The sequence below is a fragment of the Pangasianodon hypophthalmus genome, chromosome 3 (assembly GCF_027358585.1).
Source record: "Pangasianodon hypophthalmus isolate fPanHyp1 chromosome 3, fPanHyp1.pri, whole genome shotgun sequence".
Classification (NCBI taxonomy): domain Eukaryota; kingdom Metazoa; phylum Chordata; class Actinopteri; order Siluriformes; family Pangasiidae; genus Pangasianodon; species Pangasianodon hypophthalmus.
The window spans coordinates 9,400,219-9,420,103 of NC_069712.1; the positions used below are offsets into that span (position 1 = coordinate 9,400,219).

Genomic DNA, 19,885 nt, shown 5'->3' on the forward strand with positions numbered 1-19,885 from the left:
CTGTGTTTTTCCTTCACCTAATATTTTGGACTTTTACTTTCTACAGCTCAAACTTTCTATTCCCTACATTTTTAAACACTATATTTGTCTATAATCCTAGAGCGTAGACTTTTTAGCATCACACAGCTTCAAGGAGACGATCTGACAGCTAGCTATTAGCATCCATCAGCTATTATCATGCTAGCTAACATTTGAGAGATTAGGAATATAGCTGTTAGCTCACATTAGCTAATGGTTTCCCATGTTACTCGAGTAAAAGGCAGTAATCTACCATAAATCCTAAAATTGGCAGATGATTGTACTTTTTTCCCCATACTTTTAGTAAATTTAAGAGTTTCTACTTGAATGAAGAATTTGAAGCAGCACAGCTGTTACCGGGGTATTAATTTAATTTAGACTTGCACTTTTAGATTTATTACTGTTACCAACCCGACCATGCTAGTAGCAAATAACAGAACCGTATTCACACTTACACCCTGAATGGTGTATTTAAAAAAAAAAAAAAAAGAAAGAAAGAAAAGAGCCATGTCCGTTTATTTGTGTGCAAATTGGTGTAAAGTTACACTGACAAAGGTGAAGAGAAAAGGGTGAAGGAAAGCTCAGACAGGAGTGTTGCAGTCGTGGGTGAAAAATACACAGAACATTTGCACACAGGATCTTCATCAACATTTACAATGGGAAGACACACAAAGAGTTTTACAGCAACACACACTACACTCACTACAGTCATTCACTGCTGTGGAACTTCATAGATAGAGATTATGTACAATATTAAATTGTTCTTTATCATGTTTTGACATTTGGTCCAATGTAAATGATCAGGTCTTAATTATTAACAAATAATAATTAAATAATTGTGTACAGATGGTTTCCTCCTCACATACTGCAGATGCTCAGCTTTGATGCCAGTCAACTGCACATATGTCTATATCATATGCAGCCTATGAGGACAAGGTCTGACTTCATAGGTACAGGTTTTATCAAGCTATATTTTTAAATCCTAAGAGTTTTAACCAGCTGTAAGCATGGTTTTAAAAGCTCCCCAGGCAGTGTTTACTATTCTCCTCCTCCAGTTTATAACCTATTGCATTGCAGTACATCACTGTAGTTATAAAACCCTGAGGTTTCTCAAGACTAAGCTCTCACAAGGACAGAGGAGTCCTGAGATTTACATCAGACTCATCATAATGTCCTACCAGTGGAGTCCATTCTCTTCCTCCAAGCCTCTGTCTGAACAGTATCGCGAGAGGAAGTGTGGTACTAATGCCATAAAGCCATTCATTCATGTATTCAGATCATATGTTGCATCACAGGAAATAAGCATTAGTGGTAGTTATCTATGTATTAGACGGTTGGCAATGCAGTTGGTCAGCAGTACAAAAACATTGCAATAAAGTGAAACAAAAGCTATCATCTAAAGTATTTAAAATGAGGACAAGGAATAGAAACAAACAAGACCTTAGAATTATAAGGTGCTATCTGACAATTCTGTTACTTAACATATCAAGGGCATAATAATATAATTCACAACTTCCAAATTAAAGCAGTTAATTCTGGTATAAAACTTTTCAACATGGATTCATTGGCAGGCCAATAACACATGTATAACTAATTGGGTAAAAACATAGAACCTTCCAATTCCTCTAAGATCTTAAAATATATACAATGTAATAATATTAATAAAGCACTCATGATTAGAGGTGTGCATCAGGACCAGGATCCAATGAGACCCAACAAAAAAAAAATGCAAGCGGTCTGAAATGATGCTCACAAGACAGAGAAAGGCCATGGTCATTAACATGAGTGTGTTGGACACAACGGGACTGCTTGCACTAGAACAGGACTGGAATGGGTAAGCTTGGTCAGAATTCCTGGGGCAGGATCAATTACAATTTTTTTGGGAGTTGGTGGAATTGTTCAGAATTCCTTGTGGAGGGGGCAGAATCAATCGCAATTTCTTTTGGAGGGTGTGGGATCGGACAGTATTCCTATGGGAGTGGGTGGAATTGTTCAGAATTCCTTTGGCATCAGACAGGATGGGCCCGAATTCTTTTTGGGACAAGATGGAGGGGTCTTTCAGTTCTCTTGGGAGTGGGTGGTATCAGTCAAAAATCCTTCAGGAGTGGGCGAGTATGGACAGAATTACTTTGGGAGCAGGCGGGATTGGTCAGAATTCCTTCGGTAGCAGGTTGGAGGGGTCAGAATTCCTTCTGCAGCGAGTGGGGTGGGTGGGATTGGTCAGAATTCCTTAGGGAGTGAGCAGGAATTCTTTCAGGAGTAGGTGGGATTGGTCCAAATTCCTTCTGTAGCAGAGTGGAGGGTTCAGAATTCCTTCTACAGTGTGTGGGGTGTGTCACTTCTTTTGGGAGTGGGTGGGATTGGTCAGAATTCCTTTGTGAGTGAGCAGGAATTCCTTTGGGAGCGGGTGGGATTGGTCTGAATTCCTTTGGGAATGGCTGAAATGGGTCAGAATGCCTTCGGCAGTGGGTGGGGTGTGTAAGAATTCTTTTGGGAGCAGGTGGGATGGGTTGGAATTCTTTCGGGCGCGAGATAGATTGGTCAGAATTCCTTCGGGAACGGGCGGGATTGGTCAGAATTCCTTCGAGAACGGGCGGGATAGATCAGAATTCCTTCAGGAGCAGGCAGGATGGGTCAGAATTCCTTCAGGACAGGATTAGCCAAAATTCCTTGGGCAGAATTGGGAATAAAAAAACAGTCCTGTGCACACCTCTACTACTGATCACATTAACAGTATATTAAAAAAGACATTTAGAAAAAGATTAAACAATCATTTTGCCTTCAACAAAAATATACAGATAGAAAATATGTTTAATATACACCGTATATCATCCTACTTTGTACAGACTGACCATAAAGAGAGCATGCACCATGTTTAACTGCCCCTTTTCAGCATGCTGTTTCATTTCCTCACTATTGAAAACACGGGACTGAAGAGCAGGCGATGGCAGCAATAAAGCAGTGATGCAGTTAACAGGTCCAGGGAAACCAAAGTGGAAAACAGCTGAGAAGTGAGTTGACATGGCTTCAGTGAGTTTTGAGTCCATATCTTCAAGAGCAGTAGAGTGTGATAGAGCTGCTCTCTTGTATTTAGACAAATTTGCTGCCTTCCCCACTTATTACTTATTTGCCAACAATTTAAGTGCATCATCAATCCTTTGGCATCCATCTGACACAGTCAGGGGGTCAGTGTCATATGTGGCCATCGCACAGTGATATGGAAGAAACTACAAGCAAAACTACAAGTGTACAAGATTGCTTTTAGTTTTTCACTCCAGTGAATCTTCAGTAATACTTTGTCTGAAGGCCATGAGCATAATGCTTATTTCATGGCGTACATAACTGCTGAATAAAATTTCTAGAAAAATGCACCAGTATATATGAAAAACTACTGGCCAGATGAGCAATGTTTAACTTACATAATTTAATGATGTATGGCAAGCTAGTTAGCTAGTTAAGTGCATTAATACCGACTAAGGAAAATGAATGAATATTTGATTGTGTTTGGTGAACTTTTCGGCTATTAGCTGTTGTGTTCTGTCATTGCATCTCACGGAAAATATTAATCGAGCATCAGTTACAACACCTGTATGTTTCTGATTCTGAAAAGATCATCTGTCATTCATGCACACTAACTAATCTGCCTATTAAAAACTTTATCCATCAACCACACTGTGCCATGGCCAATGTGTTTAGTGCGGCAGGTGGCGGGATTCAGAAGTGCACACTGTAGTTAGAGTATCAAGGTGCATTGCACCACCATGAAGTGCATTCATTTTAAACATACACCAAATGAAAACTATTGCAGAACATTGTCTATTGTCTAACAAGCAACTATAATTTACAACAACAAAAAAAGTCCGGTGGTGAAATCTGCTTGTCCTGGTCTACTGACTTGTCCACTCCTATGACATAGATAGCCTTCCAGTAAAGCGTCACTGAAAACTCTTCAGATTTTGTTTCACGTTCCCTAACCACTATGAAAACGTCATCCGTGATTTTTGAGTCCTGATAGAGTTTTCAAATGAAGATTTAGCCACATTCCTGTCAGAACATTTCATCAGTGGCTGAAGTGTAGGACAGGGCAGCTTAGACAACCTGAAGTGATTGATTAAATGAGTCATTTTGAAATGTAAGAAGCATCTCGTTGCCATTTCGTAACCTTTACCATCTTCCTCGGTCATTTTCACAAGGCAGTCAGATGACAGGCAGGACTCAGTCTCCTGATAACCTCACTCAGCCTAACATCACATTTACACCAAGCCTAGCCTGATACACACAATGAAATCTATTTACAAGCTGTGTTCGTCTCATTTACACTCATTTGCTCCTGCATTAAAATTTCTCAAAGCATGAATAGTAATGGGATGATAATGATAATAGAATGAAGAGCACACACTTCTCATCCTCAGGCCTCAGAAAATCCACATAAACTCATATTCCTCTTTGTGGCAAATTTGTGGCAAATTTGGTTACACATTTATTTGGAGTCGTCATGTCATTTTGGTCTGTTTTATACATTTCCCTTGGAATCCAAAGTGCAAAAATCGAAAGGGAAAGTGCATGTTTTTTTATATTTCACTCACGTGTGGCAATATTTTAAATCAGGCTGAATCATGAAAGACCTTCGCTGGAATAAATATTAGGTACAGTTAAATGCAAAAGTTTTTATACCCCACTGGCTTCTGGGTATGTTAAAAATTTACTCGGAGGTGCCAACATTGCTATTAAGGAAATCCCAGCAGGTAGAGGAAAAAAAACAATCTGTGCGTATGCCAGTGGACGAGGCAGATCGTTTTTTCCAAGCAATAAGCACCTACTCCTTTTCTTAATGACCAAAGAGATCACAGTCCTGCCCAAGGGTAAAAAAAAAAGTAAATGCTATGGCTTGACTATAAATGTTGGCACCTCTGCACATTTTAAATTTATGTACAGGAATTATAATACCATTAAGTTAAAAATTAAGAGAAAATGGTTTGAAAGGAAGTTTTGGCATGACCCTCTCAGTCTACAGACCTGATTTAAATAAAGGCTGTGATATCCGACAGAATTTTAATAGATATGTCAAAAGAATGGCCAATTAATCCAGCAGAGATAGAACAGAGACATGGCAGGAAGACTGTGGGGAGACAAATATTAAAATCAGGGCTATTCCAAAAGCTGTTCAGAGCACATGGAAGAGATTGGAGGCAGCTATAAAGGTAAAGGGTGGAGATACAAGTTATTAGGAAGAGAGATTTTTTTAACTTTTTTTTTTTTTTTACAATACTAATATCTGAGCATACACTATTTGCCTTTTTTTCACTCTGCTATAAATCATCTTCAAGTTGTCCTAAGGGTATACAAACTTTTGCACTCAACTGTAACAGCAAAGTTAAGCTCTATTAAAAAATGACAACAAATTTTGGAAGACTTTGAAGCTTCCGTTTGAATGAACGTAAAAATGACACTACATTCTTCATTTCCACTTAGGACTGTTCATCGCTGTGTGTAATTTTGTTTTTTCATTGTTCTTGCGACGTACAGGAGCAAATCCACAGAATGGTTTACCACAGGGTTCAAACTACACAAACACTATGTCATAAAAATCATCACACATTTACAGGGTCGTACACTCACATTCATCATGCAGCAGAAGGACACACAGACAGTCGGATGGCTTATATACAGGGTCCTGTGGTGTACAGTAGGAGGGAGGCTTATCATGGAGAGACTGTGAGGGCTGCTGATTTTAAATACACTTGGCACGGCTTTGATTTGTCACAGATAGAAGGTGTGGAGACGTCATCGTCGTAAATAATGACAGCCCCAGTTTGGTAGCTGTCACTGTCTATGTGTGGGTGTGTGTGGTCACGCGGTCACTTCACTCTGTAGGTGAGCAGTCGTCCAAGTCCAGTAGCTCCTTGACGAGCCTCTCGCCGAACTGGGCACGGCTGTAGCGTTTAACATGATAGGCGTCAGACATCTTGTAGAGGATGTAGGCGTTGTTGATGGCGATACTGATGGTGAGCCAGAAGACCTGCTGCCACGTCTTGTTGGGTTTGTGGAAAATGAAGTACCTGCGTACATTATTCAAAACACTGCTTATAATATCTGGGATATCTATACATACATTTCTCTATTTTCAAGCAATATAGCATGACGAATACAAAAGAGATGTAACTGAATTGTACCGAATAAACTTTAGAATATCACAGTGCTGCTGCTTTGTCAATTCTGATTGGTCAGAAAGTGTTGATTAATTTAATGGCAGCTCTGACAGTAATTTAATTCACAAGATTATAATTACAAACGTTTAATAGTTTCTATAGCAACCACTTACGCAGGGACTCGTAAGGTGGACAGGCCACATAAAAGAAATTAAAAAACATATGTAATTGTTGACATGGTGTAAGTTTTCTGTAAGGCGACGTTCATTTAGGAGATATTTGTGAGGATATGCCACAATGTATAGAGCACCACCTAATGACGTAAACTCACTTGCTGTACTTGTCATCATATTTGCAGATGTAGCTCAGGTGTGCAGCGAAAGCTTCCACAGCCAGAGGACATGGGATTTCTCCACTCTTCCTCTTAATGATCACACCTAAAACCAGAGCACAAGAGTCAGGAAGACACAGATACATCAGCCGTATGTTTTTTGTTTTTCATTGAATTTAAAGGAACAACACTGTTAATTACTGAATACTGTTATATGTATGTATTAAATATTGGCCTTAAATGGCATTCTATACATTTTTCAGTATAGTTATTGGCCAAAACATGAATTTACATATGACGTATTGGGTTACATCAGTCTGTCAGACGGTGGTGCTGGACTTGATTTTGCCCCTCAATTAAGCTTATATCACTCAAGAAACAGTGTTCTGAATACAGATATTTGCAATTTCAGTATAAAATGCATTTAATTCAGCTCTGAATACAGCCATATTAGTGTCCAGTATAGTGCTCCTGATTCTCCAGTGTGGAAAGAGTGAATATGTTAACGTATTACTTACTGTAACATGGAGATAACACATTATTTCAGATATCCATTACTTAGATACAAGATACAACTAAGACAGCATTCACAAAGCCACTCGTGCAGTGAATGGACCTGATATGTTATTGTATTTGTGCAATTAAAACCCTTGGTTGCAGTTCAGCAGAATTAAATCACTGTTTATTAAACACTACGACATGCTTGAACGACTACAGCTCATCGCTATTGGAAATAAACCACTTATCATTCGATGCTCTGCGTGTAAAACGAGCTCGCTTCTGTCACATTAAGGAGCTTCCTTCATAATTATAGTGAAATATGGCCAAGTCAAAAATGTGGAAACAGGGTGCAACTATAACGAGATCTGGACATGGATTTATTTTCTTGGTTGTCTTGCAGTGTCTTCAGGATTAATGAGGAGGTGTGTGTCCTGATCAGCATCAGGACCCACAGTGCTGTAGAATGGTAGAAAGACCATTTCCCATGACACAACTCTTCAGTTGTTCTTCCTGCTTGGTCTTTCTTAATAACAGAAATGTCAGAAACCTACTGAAAGTTTATTGGAAAATCAGAACATGAAAAACTGGGTCCCACATGAATACCCTAAAGATCTACATTTCCCAAAGCAGATGGTTTCACTTTGGAGTCTAAATCTATGATGTACAATTTGTAATCTAATACTACATCTGGATTTCTGTAAAGATGCTTTGTGACAATGTGTATACAAATAAAATTGAATTTAATTGGTGCTCAATCTAATATTGAAAGATAATGTTCATGCAGCAATTCTTTTGGAAAACTGCTTATTCCATACCGCTGTGATATCAGTATTACATGCTGATTACATGATAATGATCAACAGACGATATATTCAAATGACTTCAAACTGGTTACAACTAGTTGTTGGATAGTAGAAAGACTTCCTTCACCCGCATGAATGCACGAGTTTGTCTCTGCACTGCATAACAGCCGTGAGGTTGAATGTCCAAATAAAGTCAAATTTTGTTTTTGTGTGTTTTTGTGAGTAGATTAGTGGGTGGATTAGTGGATTAGTTATTGCAGTATACAGATAGAGATACAGATACACTTTCATTGAATAGGATTAAAAATCTACTCAATCCTCTTTTTCACCTTTGATTTGCATTAGGGCTGAAGGTTATATATAGACCAAGATAGAAAATAATTTTCCATCACATACATCTTTCCAGCGCCTGGGAGCTTTCATCTCTGAGCTGCACTGCCACTCAGTCCCCTAACAACCAAAACACTGTCTTTGCCTGGAGCAATTATGGAGTCCTCCCAGGTTGCTATATCATTAATACTTTCCCCATGTTCCAGTGTGTTCAAAAATAACCCAAAAGCGATGCTCCTATCATTACGGCTAGTTGTAGGCCGAGCCCGGAATCCAGGTGAATGAGGTTAGTGGCAGAATAACTGAAATACTGCCAATGCTTGGCACCCATTAAGGGGAAACAAGAAAAATATTATTTCTTCCTGCCAATCAGGCAGAAGTGTAGGTGCATGGAACCCAGTATGCAGTTCTGGCTGACAAAAAACAAAAAAAGCCCTGTGGTTTTAATACAAATCTGTCACCAGCAAATGTCGCATGTCAAACTGCTGTCAGAAATCATCAAGGCATCGAATCAAAGCCTGGCAGAAAACATAATGTGATGGAGCTTCGTGTGTCATAATCCATCAGCGTCTACAGTATTCATTCAGTGCACTAGCACAAAACCCGACACACAAAATGCTTCCTGAGAGGAAACTAGCAAACGTTTGCAGTTTTGTGGTTAGGTGCTAACAGTGGGAGCAATGCTCTGCAAGTCCTGTTTTACTGCTTATATACTTTATACTATGTATATTAGGACACAACCCTAATACACCACTATCAATTTTAGGAGCTAAAAACTCTGATAACTGATAATATCAGCTGACATAATTTTACATATTCAAAGATTTAACCATCAAGTTCTCAAACTTAAAAAACTCATACACTTACATAATATAAAACCAATATTAATTCACCTCATTCAAAATGAATAAGTAAGAATTATTCCTAAAGGAATAATTCAAAACATTCATTCATTCATCTTCAGTAACCACTTGATGATGGGCAGGGTTGCAGTGGCTCTGGAGTGTATGCCAGGAACACTGGGCACAAAACAGGAATCCACTCTGGGTGAGATGCCAGTCCATCACAGGGCACCATGCACACACATTCACACCTGGGGCAATTTAGCGTAGCCAGTACACCTACTGGCATGTTTTTGGGGCAGTGGGAGAAAACTGGAGAACAAAGAGGAACCCCCACCACACATACACACACAGAGAACAATGTATATTAATGTATTTTATATAATACATAGTAACCTTATCTCAGGATCAAGCAGGGAACCCTGGCGCTGTGAGAGTCACCAGGGCTACTGACTCAGCACCACTCCACTCATAATTCAAACACAGTTTATCAAATACATTACAATGGTGGTGATTAACTACTTTAATCTTACACTAAAAGCACCATTAATTCCTGCTGAAAAGTGTCAATCTGATGTTGGCACTCTTATAGTCTTTCAATCCAGACTTTTAGAATTCATTAGCTAATCTGGTCAGTTTCATTAATCTGAAATCTGACTAACCACAGACATGTTCCTGCAGCCCATCAGCAAATTCGGACTGTTTTTAATCGAGTTTCTATACTGTATTTTCCTCTAATTTCCTCTCATTGTGTTGCAGTTTTTTTCTGTTGGGTATTGGCACATGGCAGAACTCTGCAGAGCCAAATGAAACTGCAACCTTCAAGATCCTGAAGCCTGTGGCCAGAAAAGTGTACAAAAGCTATTAGAGTTCTGTAGCTTGTGAGTGGCGTGTCTGAGGCCGGAACTCACACTCTTATAATTATATACTGTGGCAAGTTGTGCAAAACTGTATTTACAAAGAAAGTGGTGTGTTTGGTTTGTATGTGTGTGTAATATATATATATATATATATATATATATATATATATATATATATATATATATATATATATATAGTGTGTGTGTGTGTGTGTGTGTGTGTGTTTGTAAGAAATTTCATATATAAGCATGAATTTTAGTTAATATGAAAATTCCTGGCTTGTCTGATGTAAATGACAGTGCTATTTATTTAATTACCTGACACTTTCATTCTATTTTAATTTATTTATTTTTCTGACACATTAATCCAGCCCAGGAATTTTAGGGTTAAAAATGTTGCTCAACACCCGAGATGTGGCTCTCTGGCAATTCTGGGATTTGAACTCCCAAACATCCAGTCACTAGGATAAAAACTTTGAGCTCCATCAGTTCCTACAAGATCTGCTTGTCTCAGTGCCACTATCTATACCTTGCTTGATGGGTGAGTAGGCGTTGGAGAGGAATCGGAAGTTGCCCTTGTTGTACCAGCTGATGAGTGACATGTTCCCCTTCATCTTGATGTGGGACTGGCCGCGCTGCTGAGGGCCCTCAGGGTTACGCAGCATAGATGCAGGCAGACCGGTGCAGTCACTCTTCCTGGTGCTTAGCAGCCCACAGCAGTAGATATCTACACAAACCACAAGAGTGAGACTTAGAGCATCAGCTTCCGACCAACTAAAACACTTCATTTAATTACATGTGGACATGGGGCATGGGTTTGATTGATTGATTGAAATTTCCAAATATAGCAAATGTATTAACTCAGCTATGACATAGATTTCCAATATCAGATATTTTAGTATTTTTTGTGATGCAGTGATAGTGACAGGATGCTAAATTGACACAGTTTCAGATTTCAGCTTCTGAACTTTCCCTTGCTGTACCAGCTGGACTAGAGCTGGCCAACATGACAAAAGAAATCGAATCCTGATAATAGAGGGTGTGAATCATATACAATATTTTTTTGCTGAGGTTTCTAGCACCAAGAAAACAGTAAAGACAAATTACAGCTGAGTCTTATGTTTAATCTGAAATGGCACTATATGCATCATGAGATAATGGCTTAGGGAGCAAATAGGGAGCTGTTAACCACAAACATTAACATAAAATAAAGTAATTAACAAGGAACAAGAAGGAAAACCTTTTTACTGAGGATAACAATGGAGATGGAACTGTATTTTGAAGTACTGATAATATTGTGTACTTCTTTGGAGGTATTGATAATCATATCATCACGCTGACCTGCTGACTTGCATATTGATATTGGGCAACAGTGAGAGGTTTCAGGGAAAAAAAAACATGGCTACAACTGCAATTAATAAACCTACAGAACATGTTTACAACATGCGGTGATTTATGAGTAGATTTAATGCAGTTTTAGTATGAATTTATTTACGAAGCTGTTCTTTCCCACCATTCCCCACATCATACTTAGATTTAATGACTGCATTTTCAGGTTTCCAGCATGGCTAATCTTACCACTAAGGTTTTAATATTAATAATATAGACTTGTTTTAGATTAAAGCTACCTGTTTTCAGTGACTGAGCATTTAAGGAAGGGGCCAAATTGGCAAACTAGCAGTCTTACCTGGCAGATTTTGTAGAAACTTTGGATACTCCTCATTTTTCAGCCTATAAATAATTTGTTAAACATTTTGGTGCTGAAACTGTGGCATTTTAGCACTCTGTCACTAACAATGAATCACAAAAAACTACTAAAATATCTGATACTGGCAATATATGTCATAGCTGAGTTAATATATTTGAAATATTTGATAACAAGCTTTTGAAAAAGATGATAGCCAGTTGCAAAGATACTTAGCACAGAACCACTGCCGATAAACATTTTGAATTTACCATGCAGGTCACTAGAAGATCATCCAGTCTCTGTCTAATTAAAAATCATGAACATGTTATCATCTGTGTTAACTTGATCAATCCCGTCCTTTAGATTCTGTAGTAAAAGTTCCTCTTCAGGAGGCTTCTAAATATATTTTGACTACTAGCCATTTAAACTGAATATGTGTGCATGATAAAACATTCTTCCCCTGAAAATTCAAGCTCAAACACAGTTATCTGTCTCTATTTATACATTTATACATTTCCAGAATGTCAGCACTAATTGAAAACTGTAAGATTGAGAAACATCTGCTGGATGAAGAGATTAGAACAGAAAGTGCTGACAAACTGAGACTGAACCAAGGTTGTGTTTCAAGTCTAACAAATGTGAACACTTCCCATTATCCAGCCAATTATAATAAGCACATAGCAAACTGTGAGAAGCAGAAGCAATAAAGAAATTAAATGCAAGGGACTGTACGTGGATAAGAGTTGCAGTGCTCACCCTGATTCTCAAACTCCTGGAACAGGCTGAGACTGGTGATGCTGGGGCCGGTGAAAATGATGGCGTTACGTCCAGACAGGTTCTGACAGAGCTGCCTGGCCACCAGACTGTGGAGCTGCGGTTTGTTTTTCAATGTGTCGAGTCCATCTGGACCGGAGCCCTCCTTCAGATGTACATAAATCTGCACAGAGGGGTCATTATACACAAGCACTGTCAGAACTAACTTTACTCTTTGAATACTAATCAATTTTCCATAACGTTTCTATACTCAAAGGAAGAAAAGCTGCATTCAAATATGTTCAATATCTTATGTTGTACATAAAAGCTGTAAGAGTTGGCAAATTGCTGTGGTGTAAGAGGAATAAAACACTTTGGGACATGCTGTTATAGTAAAAATAATCAACTTCGAGTTGTAACAGTAACTCCACTTTGTGTTGGGTCACATCACACCACCCAGTCACTGATTATTTTCCTATAACAGCACATTAAAAATGCCATTTGTTCAATTAAATGAAGCATTAAAAATATAGTTGTTACATTTTTCAATTCAATTCAATTCAATTCATTTTTATTTGTATAGCGCTTTTTACAAAGGTCATTGTCTCAAAGCAGCTTTACACAAACAAAAGTAAAGTGAAGTGTGTGTGTGTGCCGTCTCTGATGAGCAAGCAGGGCGACGGTGGCAAGGAAAAACTCCCTGAGATGGTGATAGGAAGAAACCTTGAGAGGAACCAGGCTCAACAGAGAACCCATCCTCATATGGGTTTACACTGTAGTGTGCGTGTGTGTGAGCACAATGTGTGTTGGTGTAGTCCATGGAAAACAGCTGAAGCGTTTTCGTGGCAGTATGAAGCATTGCCAGTGGACAGGTCCAGAGTGAAGGGGGGGAGGTCTGGATCACCGGCAGCTCAGGAGTGTAGCTCGGCAGAAGGAGAAGGAAAGTGGTTAGGTACACTCACAGTCACTGTGTGGAGATAAAACTCAACATCCACGAGTCCCCCAGATCTACTCCTTTGATAAAAACACTAGTCGCTAAATGCTAGGTTAAATAAATAAGTCTTCAACCTCGACTTAAACACTGAGACCGTGTCTGCTTCACGTACATTAACTGGGAGACTATTCCATAATTTTGGGGCTTGGTAAGAGAAAGCTCTGCCCCCTGCCGTGGTTTTGGCAACGCGTGGTACTGATAGACAGCCTGCATCCTTAGAGCGAAGTAGGCGCGGCGGAACGTAAGGTACTAACATATCGCTTAAATACTGCGGAGCGAGACCGTTTAATGCTTTATAGGTTAGGAGTAATATTTTAAAATCGATGCGGAATCTTACTGGGAGCCAGTGTAATGTAGATAAGACTGGCGTGATATGCTCATACTTCCTAGTCCTAGTCAGGACCCTCGCTGCTGCGTTCTGAACTATCTGAAGCTTATTTATGCATCTAGATGAGCATCCAGATAGTAAAGCATTACAGTAATCTAATCTGGACGTGATAAATGCATGGACTAGTGTTTCAGCATCACTTAGCGAAAGTATATTTCTAATCTTAGCAATATTTCTGAGGTGGAAAAATGCTAACCTGCTTACATTATCTACATGCGCCTCAAATGAGAGATTAGAGTCTATAATCACACCGAGATCTTTTACTGTTAGACTACTTGAAACAGAGAGACCATCTAAAGTAACAGTGTGATCTCTAAACTTACTTCTAGCGGCTTGTGGTCCCAGTACCAGAACCTCTGTTTTTTCTGGGTTTAGCAGGAGAAAGTTGCTTAGCATCCAGTCTCTTATGTCTATCGCACATGCCTCAACTTTCTTTAACTGGCTATTCTCATCTGGCCTAGCTGAGACGTATAACTGTGTGTCATCAGCATAACAATGGAAGCTAATATTATGTTTACGGATTATGTTACCTAAAGGGAGCATGTATAACGTGAAAAGCAGTGGGCCTAAGACTGAACCCTGCGGAACGCCATATTCTACTCGATAACGTGCTGAGTGGTCACCGTTTAAATCTACAAACTGATAGCGATCGGTTAAATAAGATCTAAACCAGTCGAGGGCTGAGCCCTTAATTCCTACGACCTTTTCCAGTCTGTGAAGAAGGATATTATGGTCGATAGTGTCGAACGCTGCGCTAAGGTCGAGTAAAATTAATAAACTAATGCAACCCCGATCAGAGGCTAATAGCAAGTCATTGACTACTTTGACTAATGCTGTCTCTGTGCTGTGGTGGGGCCTGAAACCTGACTGATAAAGTTCATAGATATTATTACTTTGTAGATATGAAATTAGCTGCTGCGCTACTACTTTCTCTAATATTTTAGATAGAAAGGGAAGGTTTGAAATCGGCCTATAGTTAGTTAAGTTGTTAGGGTCAAGGTCTGGTTTCTTCACTAGTGGTTTAATAACAGCTAATTTAAGTGATTTTGGAACGTACCCATTGCTCAGTGAGGAGTTAACTATTTTAAGCAGGGGTTCAGTTACGGTTCCAACTATTTGCTTAAGAAGACGTGTTGGTACCGGATCTAATAGACAGGTTGATGATTTAGCAGAAGAGATGAGCGAGATTAAATCATTCTCTTCAAGAGGAGTAAAACTTTCTAAGCTCTGATCTATGGTTAGTCTATCCTCCCAGTCTATTGTATAATTTGGACTTTGGGCCTGTATCTCCTGCCTAATGTTTTTAATTTTGCTATCAAAGAATTTCATGAAATCATTACTTTTGTATGCTGTTATTGTGGAAATTTCTGTCGATGTCTTATTCCTAGTTAATTCTGCTATGGTGTTAAATAAGAATTTAGGATTACTTTTATTATTTTCTATAAGCGTTGATAAGTAAGTGGACCTAGCTTGCCTTAGAGCTTTTTTATAGGCTAAAATACTGTCTTTCCATGCTATTTTAAATGCTAGGAGTTTGGTCTGGTGCCATTTACGCTCTAGCTTTCGGGCGTTCTGTTTTAGAGAGCGGGTGTGGTCACTATACCACGGAGCGAGTTTCTTATCTTTAATTGTTTTTCTTCTAAGTGGGGCTACATTATCTAAGGTACAGCGGAATGTCGACTCTAAAAATTCTGTCGCCTGTTCGAGTTCTAAAGGGTCTGAAGGTGACCCTATACTAGCGGATAATTCTGGTAGGTGATTAATAAAGCTCTGCGCGGTCGCAGGTGTTATTGTACGGCTAAATCGGTAGCGCGGTTCTGTGTGTACAATGCTACTGTGACGCACACAAAACGAAATCAGACTGTGATCTGATATTGCCTCAGACTGCGGGATTATCACTATATCTGTTATATTAACTCCAAGAGATAATATTAAGTCTAACGTATGACCTGCTTTATGTGTGGATCCTACAACACACTGATTGACTCCCAATGAGTCAAGTATGGATGTAAACGCTATCTTCAGCGGGTTGCCTATATTCTCAAAATGAATGTTAAAGTCTCCAGTAATTATCGCTCGGTCCACAGAAACAACTAGGTTTGATAGGAAATCTGTAAATTCACTAAGAAATTCAGAGTACGGTCCTGGGGGTCTGTAGATAATAACTAACGGAAGGGACTGTGATGACTTATCATTAGCGACTGCACTTATGTTACTATAAAGTGCTTCAAATGAATTAAAGTTTTGTCCTAGTTTCTGTATGATGGTCAGATTATCCTTATGAATAACTGCGACGCCTCCTCCTCTACCGGTTAAACGAGGCTGATGTATGTAGCTATAAGCGGGCGGACTAGCTTCATTTAATGCAACATAATTGTTCTGCCTAATCCATGTTTCTGTTAAACATAACGCGTCATACTCCTGGTCCGTGATCAGTTCATTAACTAAGAGCGTTTTAGACTCAAGAGATCTGATATTTAGCAAACCTAGCTTTAGAGTAGAGGTGCAGGCTGCACTCTCAGTATTATTATCTAATGTAGGTATGTTTATTAAATTGCTAAAACAGACTTTATTCTTTCTTAATTTTAATACAGCACGGGGAACAGACACAGTCTCAATGCTATGTACCCTAGGTGACGACTCTAGGCAGCTAGCAGACGGTTGGGTTAAGCCAATTGTATCAGTCTGTATTCAATTCAGTATTGTATTCAATAGTGAGGTGGCAAACAATGGTGCCTTTACAACATGAGTGCACTTCCAATGATTCGTTGTCTCCTCTTGTGACTGTATTTAGCATTATAATTTCATGCATGTAATAGTACAACAATATGTTATGGCTGTACCAGTGTGTTTCTGGCTAACCTGACAGATGAAGCCAGTGGAGCTGCACTGTCGCACCCACAGGCTGAACTTCCTCTTCTTCCTCTTGCGCAGCTCCCTCTCCGTGCATGTGGTGATGAACACAGGGTCCTCATCGATCAGGGGCTCATGCAGAACCTGAGATACAGCACACCATCGCACTGAGAGCTGAAAAGTGAACTTCATTTTTTTTTCATGGGACAAACTGGTTGACGGACACAATCATCATCAAGGTGTGCAATTTTGGTGGACTTACTATCCCTAAGTAAAATGAAGCAGTAGGTTAGTACTGGAATAAACTACAGAGCAAATCAGTAGGAGTCAGAAGGGCATGTGTGCTGACTCACTGATTCCCCCCGTGTGTCTGAGCAGCTGTTCATATATAGTAGATGAAATGATGAGCTGGCTCTCTGCCCTGCCTGGGAAGTCATCAAGGACGAGCTGGCACAGCCTGTGCTGCCAAGGCAATGTTGCCATGGAAGTGGAAAAAAGCCAGTGAGCAGATGGTGTTTCATTTACTCATGACAGACGAGTGTTCGAGGTTGTGTCTCTCGACTGCGTGACACCAGGGACCTCAACGACACCAGAGAAGGATAATGCAAAGCCAAGACAGGCACTTAACATGACTCATCTATCTCACAGCTGTTTAACTGGAACTTGTACATAAGACTGAGATGGTAATACTCAAGCCTGCAAAACAACAAACCCATGATTCAGAGAAGAGTAAATTATCCACACATCTGTTCTTTTAGATCAAATTACTCAGTCTTATAGAGGCTTTATCAGAATCAGAATAGCTCAGGCAGAAGCGTCCAGAGTGAAGGAGTGATTATTGTGATTATAGAATGATTCAATATCATGAACTCAGTTTCTTCCTCTCAATGTAGATAAAAAAAAGTAAAACGCAACTAAGTAGAATACAAATTTATTGTTTTGCGTAAAATCACCTGCCAATTTTGCATTAAACAATTCAATTCAAAACAGTTCTCTGGATGACTAAATAAATTTCACCAACAATTTCACCAACATATTGGTGGTACTGTAATTCCCCACACGTCTTCACTGCAAGCTCAAATACACTATATGGCCAAAAGGTTGTGGACACCTGACCATCACACCCATTTGTGCTTTTTGATCATCCTATTCCAGATTGAGTCCCCTTTTCCTGTTATAAGAGCCTCTACTCTTCTGGGAAGGCTTTCCACAAGATTGTTTAGCATGGCTGTGGGAATTTCCCATTCAGACACAACAGCATTTGTGAGGTCAGGCACTGATGCTGGGTGAGAAGATCTGAGGCACAGTCAGCATTTCAATTCATCCCAAAGGTGTTCAGTGGGGTTGAAGTCAGGGCTCTGTGCAGGCCACTTGAGGTCTTCCACACCAGCCTTGGTAAACCATGTCTTCATGGAGCTGGCTTTGTGCACAGGGGCACTGGCATGGTGGAGCAGGTTTGGGCCTTTTAGATCTAGTGAAGGAAAAATCATAAAACTACAGCATACAAAGACATTCTCGACAATTGTGTGCTTTCAACGTTGTGGCAACAGTTTGGGAATGGCATACGTATAGGTGTGATGGTCAGGTGTCCACAAACTTTTGGCAATATAGTGTATGTGAATCTGATTTGGCTTGGTTTAAAAATCACCATACTGCTTGTAGAGATAACAGTACTTTAAAGTTTGGGGAGGGGAAATGTGTTTTAATGCCCACCATAACATATTGAGTGGCAGAAATTATTAATAATTCCAATGCACCCTTTATCCATCTTTATCCATTTTCTTTGTGAATTGTTAAATATCTTGTGCCAAGATTGGAGAGTGCAGGAGGTCTGGATTCATGGGAAGTGCAAATTGAATTGGCCTAACTGACAATGACGTATTTACTGTGGCAGCTCAGTCCATTTATTAATCAAAAAAATGAATTATTGTTCCACCTTACTGAAACAATTCATCTGATTGGGTGCAGTGATGGTGCTGACCAGAAATGGTATGAGTAGAGTCAGGACGCTAGGACTTAAAATATGAATGGGCAATGCGTAACAATCAACATTATGTAAATTCTGCCCCTCCAGTAAAAAGAGCCAAGAACCTTGGTGCTAAAGATGTTGCCAGAAAACATATATCCTGTCAGATTCTTACGCTGATGCCTGTGCAGATATAGGGTGCTTTGCATCATTAGTAAGCTAGAAATGTGCATGTGCAATAGCTGGAGAAACCTGAAAAAATATGGTATTTTGTTTGTGTTTTCTGTCATTTTTGTCAGATTTCAAATCAGTCTTTAAAAAGTCATGTTGTTGATTCATTTCTGTTATATAGGTCTTTCCCCATTCAGGTAGATAGGAGCCTGGTTTTGTATAGCTGAAAATATCTGCCCAGGAGAGCAGCAAAGATGGCTGCTGAGTGGACAGATTTTACTAGGTCTTTACTTTTTTTATTATATTTTCCCCCAGTGTGCTGAAAAAGAACACAGGTCAGTGTTGAACTCCTTCATTTGTTTACATCCCTCCTGTCAGTCATGTCACAGACACACCCCCAAAGGCCCTTCACTCCGCAAACATGGTGGAATTCAGTGCTTAAACAAACATCGCCAGATACTATTATTGTGGTGCAAAAAAAATAATGAAACCAAACGTAATAATATAAGTAAATCTGGAAGCAGCTTTTTTTCAAAATGTAGAAACCTTTTGCTCTCAAAGGCGATGAAGTTACCCATTGCAACTTTAAACAGTAAATACAATAATTAATGTTAAAAACTTGAAAAATGTTTGAATCAATGACTACTTTATTTGTTTGTTTGTTTTGTTTTTGATTGTGCTTGTCTACCTATCTATCTAGCTCAGTAATTTGGTCAGTATTTTGTATGTTTATAGCCAACTTTGTCCTAATCATAGTAGCATGAGATGAACAGCACAGGTCAATCAGATATCTAACCTTGTACATAATCTATAAATATCCAAACTCAACTAGTCATTCTGAGCCATTGTTGCATGATCAGTAAAATCTTCTGGTGCAATTTAGACGATGGTGAATTAGCTAGCTACTGAACTGGCCCATGGTTGATACTGGGAGGTTGGCCTTTATGTACCTGGGCATGGATAGCAGGTGGGCTCAAGGAGTAAACAAATCGTAAAAATGTTTTTTAGTTGACCTACAGCCCAAACTGGGCAAGTCATATCTACATCTATCTATCTATCTATCTATCTATCTATATATATATATATATATATATATATATATATATATATATATATATATATATATATATATATATATATATATATATATATATATATATATATATATATATATATATATATATATACTTCTGCTACTTCATGTAGAGATGAAACTCCTGGAAAAAAAATTACGGAAAA

General features: G+C 39.1%; 1 protein-coding gene across 1 annotated transcript in view; it reads right to left on the minus strand.

Annotated features, from left to right (window-relative positions):
- Nucleotides 1-517: 517 nt before the first annotated feature.
- pgbd5 (piggyBac transposable element derived 5) overlaps nt 518-19,885 on the minus strand; it is a 33,748-nt gene continuing 14,380 nt past the window's right edge. Inside the window, exons 3-7 of the mRNA XM_026940775.3 lie at nt 16,519-16,653; nt 12,278-12,458; nt 10,364-10,561; nt 6,499-6,604; nt 518-6,077 (exon numbers count right to left, since the gene is read on the minus strand). Coding sequence (XP_026796576.1) covers nt 5,882-6,077; nt 6,499-6,604; nt 10,364-10,561; nt 12,278-12,458; nt 16,519-16,653 — 816 coding nt within the window. The 3' untranslated portion in view covers nt 518-5,881. The remainder of the gene's footprint in view (nt 6,078-6,498; nt 6,605-10,363; nt 10,562-12,277; nt 12,459-16,518; nt 16,654-19,885) is intronic.